The sequence below is a fragment of the Argiope bruennichi genome, chromosome 4 (assembly GCF_947563725.1).
Source record: "Argiope bruennichi chromosome 4, qqArgBrue1.1, whole genome shotgun sequence".
Classification (NCBI taxonomy): Eukaryota; Metazoa; Arthropoda; class Arachnida; order Araneae; family Araneidae; genus Argiope; species Argiope bruennichi.
In genome coordinates this window covers 45,367,102-45,391,755 of record NC_079154.1, presented here as the reverse complement: position 1 = coordinate 45,391,755, position 24,654 = coordinate 45,367,102, and the positions used below count along the sequence as shown (strand labels likewise).

Here is a 24,654-nt window from a genome sequence, read left to right as displayed (position 1 = left end):
TTCTATACATTTTATCAATGGCTACTAGTAACTGTAAGAGTACACTCACGGTAATAATGTTCAAAGGAATTTTTCCATGTTACTTTGATTATTCTCTGCCTTAAAATAGCTGTATTTTATACTTACGCAAAATTCAGGAAAAACTCCTCTAGAAATTAATTCTTAAAAATTAAATAAAATGAATATCCAATATAAAATATTTAATTAAAAGCAAAGAAAATTTGTTTATTCGAAATATTTGTTCAAAATCGCTACAAACCTAGAATGTTTGCTCAATATAAAACAAGTTATTTAAATCAGAATTGTTCAATACTATGTTACTTGTAGGCGAGAAAATGAAAAGAAAAAAATTTGATTTTCTGTTCTATTATAATCTGGTATTATCGATTTCGGTGTTCAAATTCGGATTTTCTAATTACAGTCTCGCTTTTGGTATCGAAAGGTTCCAGTGCCAGAAAATTGATTCCAATAAAATCCACTGTGTTTGAGGCAATGGTTCACGTTACATCTAAATCGAAGATCAAACATTTTCCCGTTGTTGAAGTGAAGAAGTTCAAAGAAAAGATATTTACTCTAGTATAGTTCTCATAATCTCATCAATGTCATCCATTACGAGACACTAAACATTCTGTAGTTTCAAAATGGTAGATTAAAGTAACTAAACCAACGAACTCTTATAGCAATTTTTAAACCTTATTCTAAGACAAACTGTGAATATGTTTTACACTGAAAATATTTTCTTCATAATAAATATGATAATATTACAATAACAATTTTTATTCGTTTACTTTATACAAGCACAAAATCAATTTAAAATTTCTAATCAACGTAATAAGGGGAAAAGGAAAAGGCAATCTGATAAAAATTTTCATTACCCTTCGGAGCATATCAATTGTAAAATTGCTGAAACCATCATTGCCAAGAAGTTATTTTCCACTAGATTTAATCATCTCGCAATTCACGTCCAATTAGCAATATAAAAAGAAACGGCTACAGTCGTAATTTTAAAGGCCATGTTGAGAACCTACACGTGGTCAAGTGCGATGTGAGAAAGTGATGTATCATTCTTTTTTTTCCTTCCGACGTTACAAAACCTTTGCCCAGAAAAATCCACTAATACTTTATTATCAACAAACCAAAAAAATATAAATAGCAGCGCATCCTTATCAAAACTTTGAGCCTTTTTTTGTTATCAACAATTGTATAATCTGAATAATTTCCTAACATATAGATAGATGGTTAAGCTGGATGCTTGTTGCGCACGGAAGAGGACACTTGGATTCTAGCCAAGTGGTTTAGCGAGAGAAAAAAAACTAAAAAAAGAAAGACGATCAGATAGACACAACTATGGCAACATCCTTTTACTCAGGCTTAAAATGGCTGTTACATCTTTAAAGAAAGAGCTGTCAAAAAGATTGGGATTCAAATCGAACATTCTTATAGCTTTGGCTGCATTTTGGGTGAATTTTTGTCTGCTCGGTGTCCTGAGGTCCAATGCTGTGATATATCGGGCACTTGTTGATGTATTCCATGTTAAACGAGAAGATGCCGCTTGGCCTTCTGGGATATTCGGATTTTTCATGTGCGTTACAGGTCAGTTTGTTTTTGTTTTACAGGAAATGAGATCATTTTCAGATAAAATATTTTGAAAATTTAATAATTTATTAAGGAGAACTGAAATATATATACACGATTCGTTAAAGGAACTAGAATGGTTTAGATAAGATGAACCAATCTTTATTTCCGAAATTTAGTTCCGGATTTTTAAAAAAACTCACTCTTCGGTATTTGTCTCAAATATTGCAAACCATTAAATGATTTTTACTTGCAAGTAAGTTGTTCACAATAAAAGAAATATGTTAATTGGATTTGAATTTTTTTTTCAAAGTTGTGTTTTTAAAAATTATTTTCTCAAAGTTTTACATTACGTACAGTATGGCCAGCTATAATCAATGTGAAAGAATCTGCAAAAAGAAAATATAATAAATGTAGTAAACCGCGTTATTTTCTCACTACTTTTTAAAAAAAAAATCGTTATTATTTATTAAATTATTTTTATTTGTTCATTTATTGGATTTGTTTCAGCAAAAAAAATAAGTAAGATGTTTCGCGGATTGAAGTTCGGAAAATCTAATTACTTAAAAGTAGATTAAAATATCTACATAAAATTTTTACACTTCTAAAGAAGTTATCTGCTTTTATTACGAATTATTACTTGAAAATTGTACTGATTGTATTGTAAAAGAAATATCTGATCGTTACTTTTTTTATTTTTGTTTTTATATTTATATCTTTTTACCTGAAATTTTTGAAAACGCGTTTAAATGCGTTTAACTGAAAATATTTAAAAGGGAATAATTTAAAATGAAATATAAATTATTCCCCTTTAAATATATAACATAAAATACAAATGGCTATATAATATAAATTGATAGTTAATGCCTGAATATTATATGTGCTGTTCTTTTAACTTAAACATCAGAAGAAAAGAACTATTTTCGAAGAAAATCAAAATCTTTTAAGTATGAAAATCGTTAACTATATTCCCATTTGAATTGTAGATTTTAATGCTTAGCAATATATAATCATATTGATTAAACATTTTTATCCACAACTGGATTGTTAATGCATCATATGTATTAACTCATTTATACATAGTATTCTGAAGAAGATTTGATTGCATTAGTTTAAAAGACCTTTTTCACAATTAAACAAACTACGAATTTATTTTTATGAAAAACTTGCATTCAAAGATAATGTGCTGAATTTCTGATTCCCATGTCTCCCTGACTGGCAGCTAATATCATTTTATATCTTATCTTTTCAAAACTTATGTTTTCTAAAAACTACATTGATTTGAATGCACTTAGATATTCCATTAATCTTCAAAGGGTTTTAATTATCTGTAGAATTATTCTTAATCACATGATCAAATTACGAAATCCATAATTCAAATTACCTTAATACGAACTCTGGTTTTTAAAAATAAATGTACTAATTTTTTTATATATATAATTTTTCCTTTTCAATTTCTTAAAAAAATTATTTTAGTGAACAAACTAATTAACAATGCCCGTTTTATTCAAAATTTTATAAAAAGTAATACAATTTACTTTTTTATATTTTTTATTGCAAAAATACATTTATTGAACAATAAAATAAAATATGTCAGTACTTATATGTACTTCTTCAGTTTGTGCATCTAATGTGACAATTTCATTCAGCCTTTCTCTGTCTTTAACTCGAAATTGTAATAATATGTTAAGGAATTCAAAAGTATAAACATGATATTTATAGAGATTAATAATTTGCTTAAAATAAAATGTTTTAAAATATGAAAATATGTATTTCAAATGAAATATGCAAAACATAACTAATTATAAATTTTTATTTGGTACGAAAAAGTCTGAGAAAATATTTCTTCAGAGAATATTTCTTTTGTTTCTTTTAATTTTCCTATTTTTCCAATGAAATATAAAGTATGATAGGAAAATACACAACATTCAAACTCGCCTCTTTAGAAAAATTTTCAAAATAAACTTTTTTATTCTTAATATAAAAAACAAAGTTAGCCACGATGAAAGTTAATTTTACTGTTTTATAGTTTTCGGACCATATAGGTTAAATATTAGCTAGAATTTTGTTACTTTGTTAATTTTTGTGGTTTCTGAACGAAGAAAAATATTTACAGCTTAATTTTTTTTCGTTGTAAACTATTAACTTTTGAAAGATTGTAAGATTTGAATAAGTCTTACAACCTTACATTAAAAAAAATGTATTCTTTTTATTAAAATACAGATTATAAATATTTTAAAATTGGTGAATAATTTAAAACAGTAGTATTTTGTAAAGTTTATATTAACACACGTACACACAAACTTTCCTATTATGATGTGAAAAGCAACTACTTTTTACGGTTGTATAGATTTGGCAGAAATGGCGTATTACCTACTTATTTCTACAAAACAGATATTCAGTTTTACTGAAAAAAATAGCAGGATTACTGTAATTGCATTTCATGTGAGAAAAAATTTCGATATGATTGAAACGAATAATAAATGTTATTACGCAAATTTCGCCAATGAGTTACTGTTTCATTTTAAATAGATTTCAAACATTCCAAAATTACTGATAAATAAAATTACTTTGTCAAAGAAAGAGAGCAAAACAAATTTGAAAATTTTGATTTTTTAAAATATATACTACATTTCAAATTAAAAACTGCTTAGTAAAATTTGTAAATATTTTATATATATATATATTTCTGAATTAATCAATCAATGACCAATTAAATAAAAATAATTGAATCATGTTTGAAACTTATTGATGAAATTGTAAAATAATAATAAAATTTTAAAATTATACGGAGTTAAAGATATATAATTCTGAAAAAAATAATAATTAACCGTTATAAAAAATTTTAAAAGAAAAATGAAATGGATGTGCTATCATAAAAATTTCGTGAAAAAAAACTAAAAACTTCAAAAATAGAAATTAGAAAATTCTTAACATGATTGTGTTTTAGGGTTGATTTGGCTATGTTAATTCTTCTTAACACTTTTGAATTAAATTATAGCAATGATTATATGCATACAATAAATACAAAAAGGTATCGAAACAATATACAAGAGAGAGAAAATATTAAAGGAGACTCAAACTTCTTCAATATATCTTATTATGATAATATTTTAAGCCTTTTCGTCTAGGTTTTTTTTGAAATTTACTTTTAATTATATTGCAGAGAATACATAAACACAAAATATGTGCGTGTGTGTTGGCACTCTACAAGCCAGATCATTTGGCACTTATATAACTTGGAAGGTGGGAATGTGCATTTTGGAGCGATTTTTTTTTTCATGATAATTTTCGAAAATATTGCTGCAAAAAAAAAAGAAATTAATTTTATACCACTTCAAAATGTTAAGAAAATATTAATTTAAGAATCATAGGAATTTTTGCTGATTTTTTTTTATTTTTTAAAATATATTTTGACTGATTTCTAACAATAGGATACATTTTTTCCCCGAAATTCGTACCGTTTTCATTGCTTCATGAAATATTTTATCGTGTCATTTACTTCCATTGTTACCAACTAAAGTTGAAGGATTCCATATAATCTCTGCATAATTTACGAGACAAAATAAAAAATGAATTTACAACATCGTGAAATTTAGAAGATGGATAAAACTGGATATTTACATTTTTTAATAGCGCTTTGACGTCATGGGATTATTCTCCATGAGAAAGATTCATGTACACAATAAACAGAACTTAAATAAGACTTAATTAGATGAATATGATGTTAATGTCTGAGAATTTGGTGGAATCGTGGACTTGAAGTTATATCTAAACGATTTCAGAAATCAAATACAGTAATACACTTCCGTGTATCCGGTTCGTGATTATCCGTCTTCCGTTCTATCTGGCCTAGTTTCCTTTTATAGTAATTAAATGAGGAAGACAAGGCTTGCATTGGCAACATTGCCAGGGCATTGGAAGCGGATGTCTACTACGATCCTCCTACTTGTTGTGGGCAAAATACAAGTTGTGACAGGGAAAGAGCAGCGTTCTGATCATTGTTCATTGTTTCGTCAGTGTGCAATGGACTTCAATTGTTGCCGCAGTTCCTGATTATAACTGCAGAGTACGTACAGTATTCGTAGATTGTTCGTGGCGTGTGCTTAATGTTTTTTTAAGTGCACCACAGTGAAGATTTCAAAATGGGTGATAAACGAAAAAATTGTAGTGAATATGGAGGAGAAATTACACACTATAAAGCTACTACATTCTGGTATATCAGCAAAAACCAGCAAATGTTTTTATGATTCACAGGTTGGGTTCACATTCTGCTTGGCTAGAGATAAACAGAGAGTTGAGTACTCAATAAGAAATGAGAAAATACATTTTATAACATAGAGTTTTGGTATAAAAACTTTGTCTTCTGGTATTGATGGGCAAAGAAATGAATTCATAGAACTCTGGCCTATCCAGCTTTCTTATTATCTGATCTATCCTTCCGCCACATTAAGTCGGATATCGAGAATGTACTATATAGGCAATATTCCCGGTGGACAAGTTGGTCGCCAAAAGCGACTAATACTTAACATTGATAATTAACATTCTTCATTTTGCCAGAAGAAATAATATAAAACTAGAAAATTTGAATTATATAACCCTAAGTCTTGGATACCCAAGAGTAGTCCCAAGTTTGGGCCGATTAACCGGTGTCGAAAAAGTATTCCGAATTTGTCTCAAATTCGATTTTAATGTTTGGAATAATCTTATATTTTATATTATAAAAGGATGAATAATAATAACTTTTAAAAAATTTGATTGAAAAAAAGTTAATTTTAAATTTCTGACTTTTTCTGGATTGATTTGACTAAATGTTGTAGGACAATCTTAATTTCTGATTTTTTGCCCCGAATTGAAAAGTGCCAAGGATTTCATATAATGGATCTGGTCACTTCCATTTTCACTTATTAAAAAATAGTCTGTATTAAAAAATCGATTGACTAGAATTATTTTTAATGTTAGTTAAGGGATGCTCCTTCTTCTCTTATAATATATAGACGAAGGCTATCCTAATATTATCATATTCTTCACTTGAAAAAATAATAATAAAAATAATGGACTCAATTGCTTTATTCGAGCAATTTTACCCTTTCCTGCTTTTTTAATAATATCTTATTTTATTTTTTCATAAATTTGTATTCAATTTTATTTATTTATTCACTTATTTTTTTTTTAAATTTTGCCAGTACAGTTTATACTTACTTTAGCTAGCTCTGGGCATCTAAGTTTGAAAATATTCCAACATTGAAGTTCAGAAAATGTGTTTGCACAATTCTGTCTATTAAACAGTTAAATAAAAAAAATTTACAAGGTAAAGAGAAAATTACTAAGTACTTTTAAGAAACTAAAAACTCTCTGATTCAAAGTCCTTTTTCCACTACTTTGATTATAATGATTAAAGTTATTTTACCGAGTTCTTAAATTATTTTAGCGTTATGTAAAACCAGGTTGTATAATGATTCAATTAAATATCAGAATTTTTAAACATTGCTTTTATTTATTAAAATCTGCTTTGACCCATTCATAGCATTCTTATTAAGATCATCGCATTCATCTTCCCTTTATGTAATCACTTTTACATAAATTATAAAAAGAATCTTATTGTTTATGTAATCGCTGATTTCGTTCAAATATTTTTTGTTGCTTTTATTCTGAATAAAAATGATCGTTGAAGGCCACTGACCAAACCAAGTGGTTTTGTGTTTGAAGAAGTTCGAATATTCAAGACAGAAATATGAAAGATGGCTAAAAAGAAGACAGTCACGTAATTTAAAGAAGAGCAAAACATACAAATTAACAAAATAATATTTTGAAATTGGATAATATTATTAGTTTTAATTCTTTTACAAACTTTCTGATTATTCGAATATGCAAACTCTTTATTCTAAGATCTTTAACTGAAAATCTAAATTTTATTCTAAAATTTAAATTTTAATTAACTAGGTTGGACAAATTTTATACACGTATAAAAAGTATCGTTTCAAAAACTATTAAAAATTTTTTTAACTTCGTATTTTTTTTTATGTTTTTAAGGATGAAATCTTATAATCGATTTTCACATACTGTACTACATCTCTGAAATTTTGTACAGTTACTAATTTCGATAGCCGCAGAATATTTAAACAATTTTATGACTATAATTATCAATTAATATATTAATTTTACCAACAACTGACTTCATAGAGGTGACGCCATCTAATTAAACAGTCAAAAGGTTCCATGTTTATTGTGCAAGTATAGTTTAAAATTGTACTATCTTTTGCTGTAATGAAAATATTGCAACTTGTTTATCAAATTCAACTGGCATGATAAGTTTAATATTCTTGTGTAATGGGCTAGTGTTAAAATTTATTTAAGTCCTGTGCTCTAAACTTAGTCACTGAAAATAACTTGTTTTCCAGGCGCTTTATCAGGGTTCCTCACCCATCACATAAGTATACGAAATCTGGCTGTGATAGGCGCAATTCTAGCTTCAGTTTCAGTAAGTACTTGCAGTCTTGCCTCAGAGATGCACCACATAGTTTACCTGTATGGAGCTTTGCAAGGTAAGCAGCAATTGTAACACTGTGGGAAATTTCTTGGATTCTTCTGCTAATTGCAGACTAAGTTATTGAAAAAATTACAAAGACATTAGTCTTTTTATATATTTATACTATTATTTTATATATATATAGTTTTTTAATTTTATTAATACTATTATTTTGTACTATATTTTTTGTTTATTTTATTTATTTATGTATACTATCCTGACTATACCTGAATTCTTTGGAATTACTTCTATTATGCTCCAAAATATATAGGGGGGGGGAAGCAAAAAAAAGTTCAAATTGCAAAATTTCACATTTGTATACATTTTGGACAAGATAGCAAATCGGGGAACACAGAATTGGTGTGGATATTAAATAAAAAAAAAATGAGGATAGGAATTTAGCATGTAAATAAATGTGTTCTAGATAATAAAAGAAAGGCTTAATACAGATGAGAAATTACTATCTATTCTTTTGCCAATATCACATTACAACACCTGCATCCCTGTTTTTAGAGTCAATAGGTTCGCTTCTGGTGTAGATGAAGGCAGATGAGTTGAATGAAAGTACAAAAATTGGTCTTCCATCAAGTGATAAGTGACTTGACTCATGGTACATGTGAAATAGTGAAAAGAGATAGACCCTGGAAAATCCAAGCTATTAATTTGATTTAGGAAAATCGCGTTTATCTTGTCTGTTTAAATTAGATTTAAACTTATCATCAAATGTTTTTTATTTAAATAAAAAAAATATTCTTCTGATAAAAAAAATTATATTAATCCGAGCTTCAGTTAAACTTTATGAGGTCCATGCTTCCCTTGTGTCATTGATAGATGTTTTACAATTTATCAGGTTTATTATATATATATATATATATATATATATATATATATATATATATATATATATATATATATATATATATATATATATATATATATATATATAAAAGTATTAGAATCAAGTTAATAGGAAAAACAAAAATCAAATAAAAATTAAACCAAAAAAATTATTAAAAAAATATTAAAAAAAGAATCCGGCCTGAAGACTTTTTCAAGGGTCACCCTCAGGCAGGGATTCAAATAAAGGGATTTTTTCTGTGAGGACATACAGACTTTGTCTAATAATGATTCCTCGTGACCCGAAAATCCCCTGAAATTATGCTCAAGAGATATACCATTTTAACAGAAAGGAAATACAAAATAACAAATTAGAAAAAAAGAACCACAACAAAGTAAAAATACAATAAAAACAATAACAATAAAAACAAAAACAGCATTAAAATTAAAATTAAAATTAAAAACGAAAAAGCCAGCACTTACCATCCAACAGTCAAGGAAACTTTAAACAATCGATTGTGATTTCCTGTTTTTAAAAAAGTTAACGGTAAATTATGTAAACAGAGGTAGGCACCCAGCGCCATCTATTGAGTGATCCAATATGCAAGTAAAGTTCTATTTTTATTTAAGCCAAAGGATTAATCCCAAACCATACCTTGTTTAATTAAAAAATTGACATTACAGTAATTTCTAGGAAAATCATTTTTAATTAAATTTTTAAGGAGGATATTTGATGCTTCAATATAAGAATTTTTATTATTGCAAACCCTTTTGATCCTGTTAACTTGTGAGAAAATTAGATTTTTGAAAATTTTAGAGTTTAGATTGGAATGGTAGTTACATAGTTTTGTTATTTTAAAGTTGAAATCATCCCTTTTATCGTATATACCAACTATTGTTTTATCATTAGCAATTTCGATTTTTAAATCCAGAAAGGTAGCCTCAAGTTGATTTTTATTTGTATCTTTTAGAATTAAATCTTTTGGATAGCAATTAGTAATAATATTAGTATTGTCTAAGTTAATCAAAAGTAGGTCATCAATATATCTCCACCCGTTTATTAAATTATATTTAATTATTTTTTTCTCATAGTAATGCAGGAAAATATTAGCTAAAGCACTTGAGAAAGCTGTCCCCATTGGAATGCCCTTGACTTGTTTATAAAAATTAATACCATTAAACACGTAATTTTCAGTAATATTAAAATTACATAACTCAAGCCAGTTATTTTTAGGAATGATATTTTCATTTAAATATTCGTCATATATAAAAGTGCAGACCTTTATTAATTTTTCATGAGGTAGATTAGTGTATAAATTTTCGAAATCAAAAGTATTAAGTTTATTAATGTTGTTATCTTTAAGAAAATCCAATACTTCTTTGTTACTAGAAATAATAAAGTTGTCTTCATTTTTTATTTTGTCCAGGATAATTTTTAAGTATTTAAAGAAATGTTTACCCGTATAGTAATTATAACTACCAGTGCTACAGGTTACGAACAAATTAAAATATATATATATATATATATATATATATATATATATATATATATATATATATATATATATATATATATATATATATATATATATATATATATATATATATTTTAATTTGTTACAATTCTGGATTTGGCTGTCGAATCGTTTTTGTATTTGCATTAGGTAATCCTTGAAAATCAACTTTTAAAATACTGATAATGCTGTCTCACATATCTTGTGACTTAAAAATGATTTCTATAAAAAATTTGGATTTTAAAAAGGGTTAGTGGGTTTCTTCTAAACCTTTAGAATAGTTATTTTTCAAAACTTTTAATGGAATTTCACATCAAGCTGCTAAACAGATAAATAATATTCAATAAAGTAACAAAATATACCGTAGGAAAATTCATTTTTCTTATATCTCCTCTCTCTCACATTTTACTATATGTTGAACTCGGCTTTCATATTGGAACAAGGGGCCGCGGTGGCCTGATGATGTGTCGGCTTCGGAACCGGAGGGTTTCAGGCTCTAGACCCTGTTCAACCGAAGAACCGTCGTGTAAGCGGGTATCGTGCACGTTAAATCCGTCGGGGCCAAATGTCATCTTGCCGGTGTAGTGCGGAAGTTTGGAGAAACTTCAGGGCCACAGGTGTCAGTGTGACAGCTCACGACACCACAGGTCAGCTCAGGTGTCATCTGACCGCTGTTCAAAATTGCGAGGTCCGTCCCGAAATACTCCTAATTTTTCTATAAATTGGGGTGTTTAAACATGAACTGAACTGAATCATGTGGAGACTAGAGTGTTTCATGTCCAGAACGCTTGCGTGCTGTTCCGCTTCCAGCCAGAGCCTGATTCAAACAGATTATTTTGTAATCAGCCATTGTACTGAGTTGTGTCATACTTGTTTGAGTGTTTTTATCCCTATTTGTCTCTTATGGCATGCCTAGTTAAAAATTATTTAAGTATTGTTTTCATGAAATAGTTCGAAACAGTGTAATAAATGTGACTTTAATATGTTAACCTTGAAATAATTTTTATTAATGAATATCAATTAGTCAATGCCCATTTAAAATTTTCTAAGGATATCTGGCTTGCTGGACAAATATTGACATCATTGTTCCAAGCAAATTTTCCATCCAAAAATGCAGTTCTTAGTAATTTTTTTTCAGTTTCAAAAAGGAATTAATTCTAAATATCCGAGATATCTCACACTAAAGTATGTTCTTGTTTGGAAAAAAACTATGATTCCTAAAGAATTTAAAACATATGCTGCAAACAAAACCGAGGGACTTTTTTAAAAAAAATGTAAAAGTTTTAAAAAGAACCTAGGAAATAAAGCTAAATGCTCAGAAAATTTAAAAACAGGAAGAAAAAGAATCGGAAATGGTTCTACAAAATATGGTTGTTATTGCTCATGATAATACCCTAAATATTGTTAAGAAAAACTGTACCTTTACTGTAAAGTGAATGTAGTCCAACTAGCTGAATAATAGCAAACGCTGCTTTATTTTACGAAAAACATGAACAAAAACACAGCCGATGTGTATACAAAAAACATGACTTGTAAATTTTAACAATACACAAGTAGGAACAAATTGCTAATGAGATTACAGTAATAACGCTCAGAGACACAACTGCAAGTTCGCTCCGCGAACTCAAATAAAAAAAAAAGTATTCGTCGTCTGATTATTTTAACTTATATAATCTCCCAATATGTACAGAAGTCGCACGGAAATTCCCAGAGCTCAGACAATCCCAGATCTGAGTTCTTAGTAGAAATAGGGCCGTGATTCTTACATTTTTTTTTCCGCCAAATGGTTACCAAGGTCACGAAATCATCCATTCAGCATACATTAACTGTAAATCTCTCTTCTTTACGGTAAAACTAACTATGCATGAAAATGGTATTACGAATTCGCAAACTATGACAGAAATCCAAAAAAGAAGAAAATTTTTTAACGTCTCAAAGACAAAAAAAAAAATCATGTAAAATGGAGAATGGAGATAAAAAAAAATGTTGAAGAAAGGAAAGTAAACTGGAAAAAAGTTTCCTTTCAAGAAAAGATTTCAAAAACAGGATGAAGAAAATGAACGAATGCTATTTTAAAAAATATCAATCCCTTCGAATGGATATAAGAAAAGTATAGAGAACATATAAAGAGAGTTACTCATCTGCAAGTAACACCTGCTCTTCTATTGAGAACAAGTGATCTATTAAAGTGATGCTTCTTCAAGTGATACTGTTCTTCAAGTTTCATCTTGTGATTCACCCCTCCACACCCCCCCCCAAAGAAAAGAGATAGGAAAAATATTTTAGTCAATAATTTGCCTGCAAATCTGGATGCAGTCAAGTTGAATGATAAAAAAGAAATTAACAACAAAGATAAAAAAAAATGTACATGGCCTGATCCCTTTGAGTATGACGTGCACAAATTCTCTATTTGGCGTCTGATAAGGAAAATCTAAGTTCAAGATCAAAATATGAACTTTGAGTGATTTTCTTTCGACTTTTCATTACTACAGAAAAATTTCAGAAGACATTATTGATGGTGAAACTGTTGATCGACTATCCATCATTGTTTCAGAAAGAGATATTGACCAATTAATGTCTCATCAGTAACAAGAGAAGCAATAACTGCTGCCATTCATGAAATAATAGAATCCTAAAGAATAAATGACAATTGAGTTTTATTACAACTTCAATTTACAAAGTGGTTTGAAGAAGAACATGTGTCCCTGTAGGGAATCATGCTTGTACCAGTTACTGTAAACTCAGTTGGGGTTTCATCAAGTCCTCACATATAGATTTACAAACGATTTAATAAATCGAGGAATTCAATTGATCTTATAGATTATTCAATGCTCTAAAATTTGATGTTTTAATTCCTTAAAACAATGTATCAGTTATTATTGAATTTGCCAAAACTAAGGAGAGTTTCAACCTCGTGACTACTATGAAGAACTTCTGGCTTCCATTGATAATAGAGAATTTCATAAAAATGAATATGCTTAAGACTTCCATCAGAGTTACATTGTGCTCAATATATTAAAATGGCAAATTACTCATTCGAAATATATTTATTCAGAGATTTCTATAAAGAACTTCAGATGCCTCCAGATTACTATAAAGAACTTTTGAGATTCATAGATCATCAAAGATTTCATAAAAAGGAATATATTTCAGAGAGCTGCATCGTGTTCAATGTATGAAGAATGCAAATTACACATTCAAAGTATATTTATTCAGAGATATATTATTTCTGAATAAATATATTTATTCAGATATGTATTATCTCTGAATAAGTACGTTTTGAATAGCTGAAAAAGAAAAGTCTAATATTCATGATATTTGTTCATTTCCTTTGAATTGTTATTTGAACAGCTAGTTTTAAGAAAAGTGCCTTGCTTTCTTCCAAGAATAAAATTGCAGCTCCTAGAAATTTAAAAGATCACGAAATTTCAAAGTATGCAATGGACTAATTTCTCTAGAGCTTAACGTCCCAGCAATTTTTTTGTTTGTTTGTTTCTTAAGAAACAAAAAGGAAATTGATGGATTCTTTTAAAAAATTGAACCACGAGTGATTGAGATATAACTCTTAAAATAAGTCTATGTGGTTTTATATATATTAACACAATGAGGTTTTTAAAACCACGGTTGTATTAAGAAAGTTTGTTTTTGTAGTAAGATGTAAAACAATATAAAAAAAGTAAAACAATAAATGGCTCAATAATATTTGTAAACGTTGTAATGGAAGTTAAAATAATTTTAATAGAAGAGTACTATATGTTTATTATAAAAGACGAAGAGCAAAAGCTGTATTTATTATTGTTAGTCATACAATTTAGAAGAAAATATCCAGACACTAAACAAATCTACTTTAGTGTCTTAAAGGAAATCTAAAAACAAATTGTATTCGTTTTACAGCTTCATAGGTTTATTTCCTGTGTAATAAAAAATGATTTCTTTAGATTGAAAGTGTTTGAAGTTCATTCACTTCTATTTTTCCTTGAAATTAAAAATTTTTAGTCACGATAGTCATACCCTAAAAATTGAATTAAAAATCTGAAAAATATTACATAATTTCTTTTTTATAAAGCAAATAAAAACAATAGACTGTCCCATTGAAAATTTCTAAAAATTTTTTTTTACTCTCATAAAATGATTGCCCTAATCCATATTTACACGCATATTAAATTTTCTCAATTTTACTCACATATTAAACTTAAAGAAATTTGATCATAAATAGGAAATCATTTCATAACTAAGCGATATTTGATTTTTTAATTTAAATTTTTTAAAAATTTCCTAAAGGTTATTTTTTTTTCTCTATTCTTCTAGGTATAGGTGTCGGAATCATTGTACCTCTAACTCATGTTGTTCTGAACAAAAGCTTCACGAAATACCGCGCATTTGCCTTAGGAATCGCCTATTCTGGCTCCTCGTTAGGTTCCTTCGTGTTTCCTCCAGTGACTAATGTCTTGCTGTATACATATGGTCTTGATGGAACGTTTCTCCTGTTGGGCAGCATCATGTTGAATTCTTTGGTTGGTGCTATACTCTTTAATGCGTCCGACCCTGAGAGAGAAAAGGAGAATAAACAGTACCTCCCACAATGTGCAACGTTGTACGAGAATTCAAATAAACAAAATAATTGCAGTATTGTACAGAATGGTTTTGTTAAATATGAATCGGATATGAAAGATGGCGGTGAGTATACAAAATTGTGAGTATTCTTTTAGAAATTATCTGCTTTTTGAGATCTGGTTAAGTTGCCTTCTCTCGCATGCCACAACTAAATGAAAAATGATCAAGTAGTCAGAAAAAATATTTAAAAATCAGTAATGCGTAAATGAGTAAGGAAATAAAGATATGATGTTTGCCTCGAAGCATAAAAAGGAAACTATTTTTGTTTTAAAAAAACAGAATTTATTATTGTGTGTTAGTTTGCAATGTAAATTACCAAAATTATTATATTCATAGTGAAGTGATGTCTTATATAGGGTACAACACGTTGGGTATCATGTGGTCTTAGGCAATTCACATTATGAAATCTCCTTTATCAATAAACTGATATATTTTCACATTTCCAAATTTTTAACAGCATTTTCGGTTGATTTTTTTTTATTTTAGTAAATTTGTAAGAATACATAAATTTTTATTTATTTGTTAGTCGTCTTTGGTTAAATTTAATTCCAGGCATTAAAGTCGTATTATTTTAATGGTCTTACTTAAGTTCTGTTTACTGTGTACAGGAAAATTTTTAATGGATATATTCTCAAATCATTATCAAAAACGTAAATGTCTGGTTTGTCTATTTTCTAACTTTAGAGGTATTTTGATTTCACTTTCTATTTGTCTTGTAAACTGCATAGGCATTAAACAAAATCTTTTTTCTTTAACTTTCAACTATGAAAAAAAAACCCACCCGATTAAATAAAGCAAGGAAAACGGTTTTAATTTCGGGGTAACATTGTAATCTATTGTTGGAAATTATGTTAAAAAAATATTTTTTTAAAAAATTATCAAAATTCAGGCAAAATTTTACGACTAATAAATTGGTATGATCAAAAACAAACTCTTTAAATTTCAAAAAGGTGTAAAATTCATTTTTGTGTAATAATATTTTTAAAAGTTCCCATGGGAAACTGCTAAAATTTAGCTTAATTTTTAATTAATTAAATTTCTAAAAAAATATCAAAAAAATTGTTTACAAATATACATTTCCACATTTCAATATAACGTATGGTAATTCATATCAGCTCTGGGAATTATATCCATATGCTTAGTTCTTTTAAAATGATTTAGCAAACATGTGCTTCTCCAAATTTAAAAATTTTTCCCAAAAATATTTATTGTTTGATTTTCATAATACGTGAATTATTTATAAGTGATCGAGCACAGTGTATCATTGTAAAAACAATTTTTCGCAGCATTAAATGCAAAAATAATAAAATTAAAATATAGGCATCGCTTAAGACGACATTTATTTAAAATAATTTATAAAGATAAATCTGAGAATTGATATTATTTTATCGATTGTGATTTAGATAATTCACGGATAAGTATTTTGACTTCATTAAAAAAAAAAAAAATTTTTAATGAGACCTGTGAATTTTTTTCTCTATCTCGATTTAAAAGACCTTTATTTTATCATAAAATATTTCAAGTACTTTGACATCTAAATATGCCAAAAAAATTATCATCAAATATGGCATTTCATTAAGTGTTTTATTCTATTAATTAATTCATTTTTTTCTTATTTTAGATAGATTAAATGAAAAGAGTCTGGAGCCCGTCTTGAAGAGATCTCTCACAAATAGAGAACTGTACGCAGATCAAGAAGAACGTGGAACTCTCTGCAATCCAAAAAGCTGCTGCAAATCGATGCCTAGTTTCAAAATGGCAATCGAAATTCTGTCTAGTCCTCACTTCCTTATTGTATCAGCTGCTTACGCTGTCTACTTCTCCACTTCTGCCATTTTCCTCATGGTTGTTATGGACTTTGCTAAAGGTTGGTGCGAAACTTTGAGTCACAGGATTTATTTCGTAACGGAAAGTCAATAAATTAAGTTAAAACGCGCTTTATGGATACGTCAATTGATTGAAATCATTCTGTAAATAAATATACATATAGTGAGACTTAACTTTCTGCAGTTCAGTCACATGTTACTTCAGAAAGTGTTTACGTCATTTCTTCTTAAACTGTGAATCACGATTTCAGACATACAGGCACATTCTCTTCACCATCAAAGTAAACAGAATACTAAAATTTAATTAACTCTGGCCTTAATTATTGCATACATTCGATTTGTGATTCCTCGAGTGTGTGACTCTTCAAGTTTCTTCTCTGTTTTTCTGTAAAGTTCGATGACAGCCGGTCTTTTAAAAATAAGTTGCTACCTAAATAAATACACTACATAATATACAGGGAGTTCATTAATTATTGTCGGGGTTTCCATACCTCATAACTTTCGAATAAAAAATATTACGCAAAAACCGATTACGTATTCGTAAATTACAACTCAAAAAATTTTATTAATGATATTAAAGTATAAAGCTTTCATAATTTGCACTTTGTAGGCATTCAGCTGAAGGCGATTATGTATTCGTAAATTACAACTCAAAGAATTTTACGTGGCAACAATGCGATCTTAGCGCATTTGCTGTCTGGGTAATTATGACGTCACAAATAAAAATGGTGACCTTGCAAGAAAAAGCAATGTGTGTATTGTGGTTTTTCGAAATTAAATCAGTCATAACTACTCAACGTTGCTTCAGGACCACGTACAAGAAAGATCCTCCTTCGGATAATTCGGACACTTGGAGGGAAATCGAATTTCGTCTCGATGTGTTACGAGCCACGAAGGGCAGCCATGTGCAAATTCATTAATCTTTTTAATATCATTAATAAAATTCTTTGAGTTGTAATCTACGAATACGTAATCGGTTTTTGCGTAATATTTTTTATTCGAAAGTTATGAGGTACGGAAACCCAGACAATAATTAATGAACACCCTGTACATTAAATTTATAAATTATTTTCATTTGTATCGTAATAATTTAATACCATAATTTTTAATAGCGTTTCTCAAGAAAGAAAAAAAGGTTTTTTTCTGTCATTTTGCTGCTAAAATTAATTAAAAATGCCATTATTTTGTAAAATATGTGTGGATTTGATGTGTGGAATTTTCTTCAAATATACGAAACCATATTTATATCTCAATTTTGGACGAAACGCAATATGAAACCGGTTTGTCAGTACGCCGTGCCTTATGTGAACGCAATAACTAGAAAAAAAATGGGGTGATATCAAGAATATGAACTTATTATTATAGTTGTAATTCTGTATCGAATTTCAGATTCATTCCGATCATCTATGATCTGTATATTTAAGAATATGTAAACACGATAATTCGAAGACGCAATTTTTTTTGCAAATGAAATTTGGTATATCATCTTGTTATCAATATTATACAACTAACAAATTTTGGACCAAATCTATGGAAAGAAATATACTCAAAAACCATGCTCAGTTTTTTTTTTTTTTTTTTTTTTTCATTAAAGTACTATTAAGCACAAAACTTGATATATTTGTTGGAATTCCTGGCTTAATCATAATATGATGAAACCCTTATGCGCTCGCGCGCATTAATGACGTCAGAAAAATTCCCATGATCCCATAGAAGCAGAAGTAAGTTTTAGTTTGTTGGTGGAGTGTAAGAAAGGAACGGAAGAGGGTTGTATGACGTGTATTAGAATTTGTCCACGTGAGAGAAATATGTACATAATCTTCATAAATAATTATCTGTGCCTATGTCCTCGTCCAGAAAATAAAAAAGATGATAAAATAGAGAATTTTCAACCGTCATTGGATTAATGATTTCGATCTTTATGTGGACTAATTCATTCCTTCAGAATACCTCGATTCTTTTGATTTGGAAGTTCCCGTAAAGACAGGTATATTTTTTTCTTACATTTAGATATTTTTGAATTTGGAACCTAGAAATCCCAAAAATATTATTTAGTAAGGGGAAAGTCCAGGGTGAAACACTCCAGCTGGTTTAACATAAATTATTTCTACTAAAGTTCGATGACAGCCGGTCTTTTAAAAATAAATTGCAACCTAAATTCTACTTTCTAACATAAATTATTTCTACTAAAGTTCCCGTAGTCTTAATATTTCTAATTATTGCTTCTTTATTTTTACCAAGACAGGGACGTCGATCTCGAAGATAGTGTCTATTTGGTGTCTGCATTCTCTATCGGTGACTTTGCTGGACGCCTGAGCTTCGGATGGATAGCAGACACCCAGTTCGTGAAAAGAAATGTTCTTGTTCGTATTTATTTATTGGCCATGGGCATACTCACCTCCTGCTTGCCCATATGCCCAGTGCCATCTTTACCTGTGTTTTCCGTCATGCTTGGGTTACTCAACGGCAGTGTGATTGTTAACCACTCAGTCCTCCTGAACGAATACCTAGGATTGGAAAAATTGCCACTTGCTGTCGGCTTTTCCACGTGCATTGTGGGGATGAGTGCATTTGTGAGACCGATAATTATAGGTAAGCAATAAATAATAGTAATAAAACTGTAAATTAGAATCTTAAATCTAATCTAATTGAAAAAAAGGTATGCACTCCAAAATCAATATATTTTATTTTCTAAAATGAATTATAAAGTACTAAGACCTAACATGACTTTTTATTTGTCTACGAAAAAAAATATATGTGTTTTGAATAGTTGCATATAATTTAGGAAAATTATTACCAAAAATTTAGTTTATTTTTCTGGTGAAATTTTAATAAAACAATTAAAATGTGCTAATTGGCTACATTAAGAATTAAAACAATATTCCAGTGATATAAATCACATTATAGCGATCCTGCAATAAAAATGAAAGTCCCTTTTTACTAATATATTTTTTACAACGGAAGTATAATACTTTGATATCATTTTCATTGTAGAATTATTCCAACAGCCCTCTTGATACTTTTCTAAATTCCCTGTTTAAATCTAATTCTAGTTCCACTTTTGCCTTATATCGGTGTTTTCTACAAATGCTTATTAAAAAGTATTTAAAAAAGGATTTCCAAACACTTATCGCTGCCCTTTGAAGAAGTCATCTGAAGTTTATAAATGGAAATAAAAATGTATAACCAAATAGCTACACGGTGCTTTGTAGGGTAAATTAAAAGATGAGATAAAATCTTGCAGTGACTATTGTCTATTTTTGCTTTAATAACCCATCATAATTATATATTAATTTAGTTTGAATAAGAGATTCAATCAACTTTATTTCACGAGCCTAAGAATATTTTATTTATTTTTTTAGTAATATATCATACTTTATTTATGTATTTATTTTCAGGTCTCTTTCGAGATCGGCATGAAAGTTACGACCATCTTTTCGTATTTGTTGGGCTTCTTCAAGTGTCTATCACAGTGATATGGTTTGCAGGAACGTTAGGTTTACTAATTAGGCGAAGATTTTTTGTAAATAAAATTGTTGAATAAACATTTTTCTTCTAATACCAATTTCTTCTTTTCCAAAAAATTCAATATTCGTATACTTTTGTTCGTTCAGTAACTTAACCACTAGTAGCTGAAGTGTACGTAATCTGAAAGAATTTATTCTAAAATATATTTATTGTAGTTTTAATCAAATCTTATGTCAATTTTTTCCCTTCATAAGAAAATTATGATTATAACCAATCAAATATTTATGCAATTTTTAGAATTCTTTTATGTTCTTATGAGGTACTGGTCATGAGGTTTCTTATTTACTGTACTAGTTAATTTAGTTTCACAAATCAACGCAACTTTAACTTGATCAACAAATTAATTATTTATCTTAAACCTATTTTTATTTTTTTTATTTTATGAAAAAAAAATGTTTTTATTATTTAATTTATTTATGACTGCGTAGCATCCACGTTATTTATTTATTAATTAATTATTATCCTAAATTTATTTTATGAATAGTTATATGTTTTTATTTATTAATTTATTCACGACTGCGTAACATCTACGTTTGAATACGTTATTATTTATGCTATTTATTATTCTTTATTTTATTTAATAAATATATTATTTTATTAATTATTCCTATTTTATTTATTTTGTAAATATATTATTATATTAATTAGAAGTTAATATATTATTTTATTTTATTTATTTTTTTAAAATTCATATATTATTATTTATTTATTTATTCATGACTGTCTGCGCAACATCTATGTTTATATACATTATTATTTATTTTATTTACTATTTTTTCTTTATTATTATTAAAGTTTTATTTTACTAATTAATTTAATTAATATAAAATTATTAATATAAAAAATAACTTATTTTGTGAACATTTATATTTATATTTATTAATTTATTCATGACTATGTAGTGCAACATCTAAACACATTATACTTATAAATAATGAAATAACTAATTGAATGTAATGAAACAGATAAAATCCTCGCCAATTATACTTTAAAAAATGCTGCTTTCATCTTATTATTTAAAACTTACTTGAAAAAAATGTTGATTTTATCCAAATATTTTAATTAAAATTTGTGTATCTTATGAATTTATTCGACAGCTATGCTAAAAATATTTTTAATCAATCTACTTGTTGCCGTCTCTCTGTCCGGTGGCTCTAAGCAGTCGGGGTTCCGCTATTGATATGACAAAATCGCAGTTAACTATCAAGTACTCTTGTCATGTGATATCATCAGAATTTCTAAACTTCATGCTGAGAAATTTTTGATCTCACACTTGCAATCCAAGCAGGGCCAAATTCAGCTTTATAAAAGACCTCTAGAGAATGCATATATTTCATCCCCCCCTTCTCTATCCTAATTTTCGAAGCCAGATATTTCTTATTGATATTAATTTAAAATCTGTTTAAGTTGTAATTATTATGCAAACTAAAATAGAAAACAAAACACTTGAAACACTTTGAAATAAATCCGACTCAAAAACTTCATCAACAATCGTCTCTATTCATATCAATGACTTTATTATTATTATTTTTCCTGTGAGGGGAGTGATTTTCGTCCAGCATATTGACTACTCGTGATCAGAAAATCCCATGAAATAGAAAAGTTCCAAAAACAGAAATGAATAGCTCATAAAATAGAAAAAATAGAAGCTCTTTCCCAGCAATGAAAAAAAAGAGCATTTTTCTAGTATACTATTTTTTTCAATTCTTACTATTAGTTCACACTCTCCCTATATATATATATTTATATATCTTATTCAAATTTTCAGTCGTTAATAAAATACTTTTTATTCATCCACTTAAGTTCAAATACATTTTTTAAAACTTGTAGTGGATGACACTTGATGTTAATACAGTTTTTTCAAATATTAATTCATTAATTATTAAATTTAATTAATTTTTAATACTTTGAATAGAGTTTTAGCAGTTTGTAATGAAAACTTAAATCAGTAGGCAGTAGCTCAATCGGTAAAATGCAAGGATTTCAGTTTTTTTTAAAGTGAAGGTGAAGAATGCGAGTTCAATTCTTGTGAAGTAGGAATTGACTTAAATTTTTTTTTTTTACTTGTTTTTATTTCCAATCTATATTTTCTAGTAAAATCATTGCGGTAGATATATTCCGTTTCACTGTTATACAAAATTATGTTTGTTAGATGTATTCGTTTCCAAAAGACTTACATCTTGTAAACCACTCTTATTCATCTAAAACTATTTAATAAAAATAACTAAATAATACATTTAGGCTTAAAATAGTTCGTTCATGTTTAATTAAAGCCCTTCTTAATTGTTTGGTACTACATAGACTCATTTATTCACCAAAGAACAGAATAAGGAACTACATTACAAGTTAGAATCAATTTAATGAACACATTATTTTTATCTATATTCAACGACTAAACGAAGCCTCCGTGGCGCAATCGGCTAGCGCGTTCGGCTGTTAACCGAAAGGTTGGTGGTTCGAGCCCACCCGGGGGCGTGTTTGTTTTATTTTTCAGTCTTGTGAATGCGTGGTGATTCTACTCAAATACCAGAACTTTAAAGGGGGGGGGGGATAAGAAGATTGTTTAAGTTACTAATTAAAATTTTTTTACTAGCTTTACTTTGCACAGTAAATAAGATACTATAAATGCGTGCACATTCCCCACTTTTCTATCACAATTTTTACAGTTACAAAATAATGTTTTCAATTTAAGCAATACTATTTAATTATTTGAGTACAAATGCATCAGTAAAACGGTATACTATTTTGTTGCTTTATAAAATTTCTTATTTCCGAAGTGTCTTTTGATATCAAAATATAAATTAGAATCAAAAGCAGAATATAAATTGAGATCAGAATTTAATATCGGAATATAAATATGAAACAAATATCAGAATATAAATTGAAATAAATAAATTGCATCATGTATCTCGAATATTCATTAGTGTTTATTCTTGGTTGTTATTTCGATAAAATAAAAATTTTCATTCTTATCTAATAAAAATTATTATTTTTGTATTTTAAGAATGCTTTCCGTTAGGGAAGCAAAATAATTCTTTCATTTAGTCACTCTTTTCTCTTTCTTCTCTTTAACTTTGAAGCTCAACAAATTAATAACCAAGATTGCACACAATTTAATAGATACAAAATATAAAAGTAAAAACCTTTTACATAAAGAAAACAATCAAATTTAAGTTAGTTACATAAATGTTTTAATGAAAAGAATTTTATAAGAAATAGAATGGCAATTTTGAAATATTGTTTTGAAAAGTGTAAAATTGCCGCTTAAAGTTTTCCTTAAGATATAATCAATGCAGTATTTAAATTAAACTGTCCTTCAGTTCTGATTTATTAGTAAATAAATAATTTAAATAAGAATTGCAAAATCATAAAGTAGTTAATACTTAATTCAATTTCAGTTTTATTTCCATTCGTTTATTTATGAATTTTTAGACTGCAGTCCTATATTAAATATGTAGAAATGTTCATGAAATCATTAATATACATGAAATTATATTCATTATTAAATATTATCTAATTAGATATTTAAAAATATTAATATACAATTGTTTGCCGTAGAAAGTATTTTCAAGAATAATTTTTCTTTAAAAAAAATGTTATGATTCTTTGCAACAAAAATACTCTGTAATTCATAGATGAGAGCATAAATTTACGTTTAAAAAAAAGGGAGAAAAAAAAATAGGGGGTCAAAATTATTTAGTCATTACTTACATTTGCTACAAAACATCATACATTTCTCTTTTTCATAGTTTCTAAGCATATACAATAGCATAAAAAATTATTACTTTCATTCTCTAGTAAATATTTTTAAAAGAATGTAAAAAAAAGCACGGAATTTGATGATACTCTTTTGCATGATTTAAAAAAAAAAAGGAATTTGACGATATTCTTACGCAACATTAAAAAAAAAGCACGCAACTGGACGATATTCTTTTGCATCGTTATAGTGTCATAGTTAGTTAAGAGATGGCGCCACGAACTAATCATCGATATAAGAATTATCCCATTTTGTAATTTGTCTATTCAGTTATTCTAAAAAGGAATAAGTATATGGCATAAAATAAATAGCATTTCTCAAAAGTTTGAAGTAGGTAAGTATCAAATAAGCGCAAGCGAGAAGAATATCACAAAAGTATCAAATCAAATACTGTATAACTGTACCAAAATAGGGGGGAAAAAAAGCAAGGAAAAAAATTGTGGAAGGTCAATAACCCTTCCATAACTTTTTTTT

At 27.9% G+C, this 24,654-nt stretch overlaps 1 protein-coding gene and 1 non-coding gene across 2 annotated transcripts; both read left to right on the top strand.

Moving 5' to 3' along the window:
• The first annotated feature begins 1,283 nt into the window (after window positions 1-1,283).
• LOC129965951 (monocarboxylate transporter 12-like) lies at window positions 1,284-20,454 on the top strand. The gene is made up of 6 exons (XM_056080259.1): window positions 1,284-1,593; window positions 7,977-8,120; window positions 14,764-15,132; window positions 16,691-16,936; window positions 19,137-19,487; window positions 20,294-20,454. The coding sequence occupies exons 1-6, from the start codon at window positions 1,377-1,379 to the stop codon at window positions 20,437-20,439; spliced, it is 1,473 nt and encodes a 490-aa protein (XP_055936234.1). The 5' UTR covers window positions 1,284-1,376; the 3' UTR covers window positions 20,440-20,454.
• Window positions 20,455-22,824: 2,370 nt separating this feature from the next.
• Trnan-guu (transfer RNA asparagine (anticodon GUU)) lies at window positions 22,825-22,898 on the top strand. Its single transcript has one exon. It is a non-coding gene; the product is annotated as a tRNA-Asn (tRNA).
• The last annotated feature ends 1,756 nt before the right edge of the window (window positions 22,899-24,654 follow it).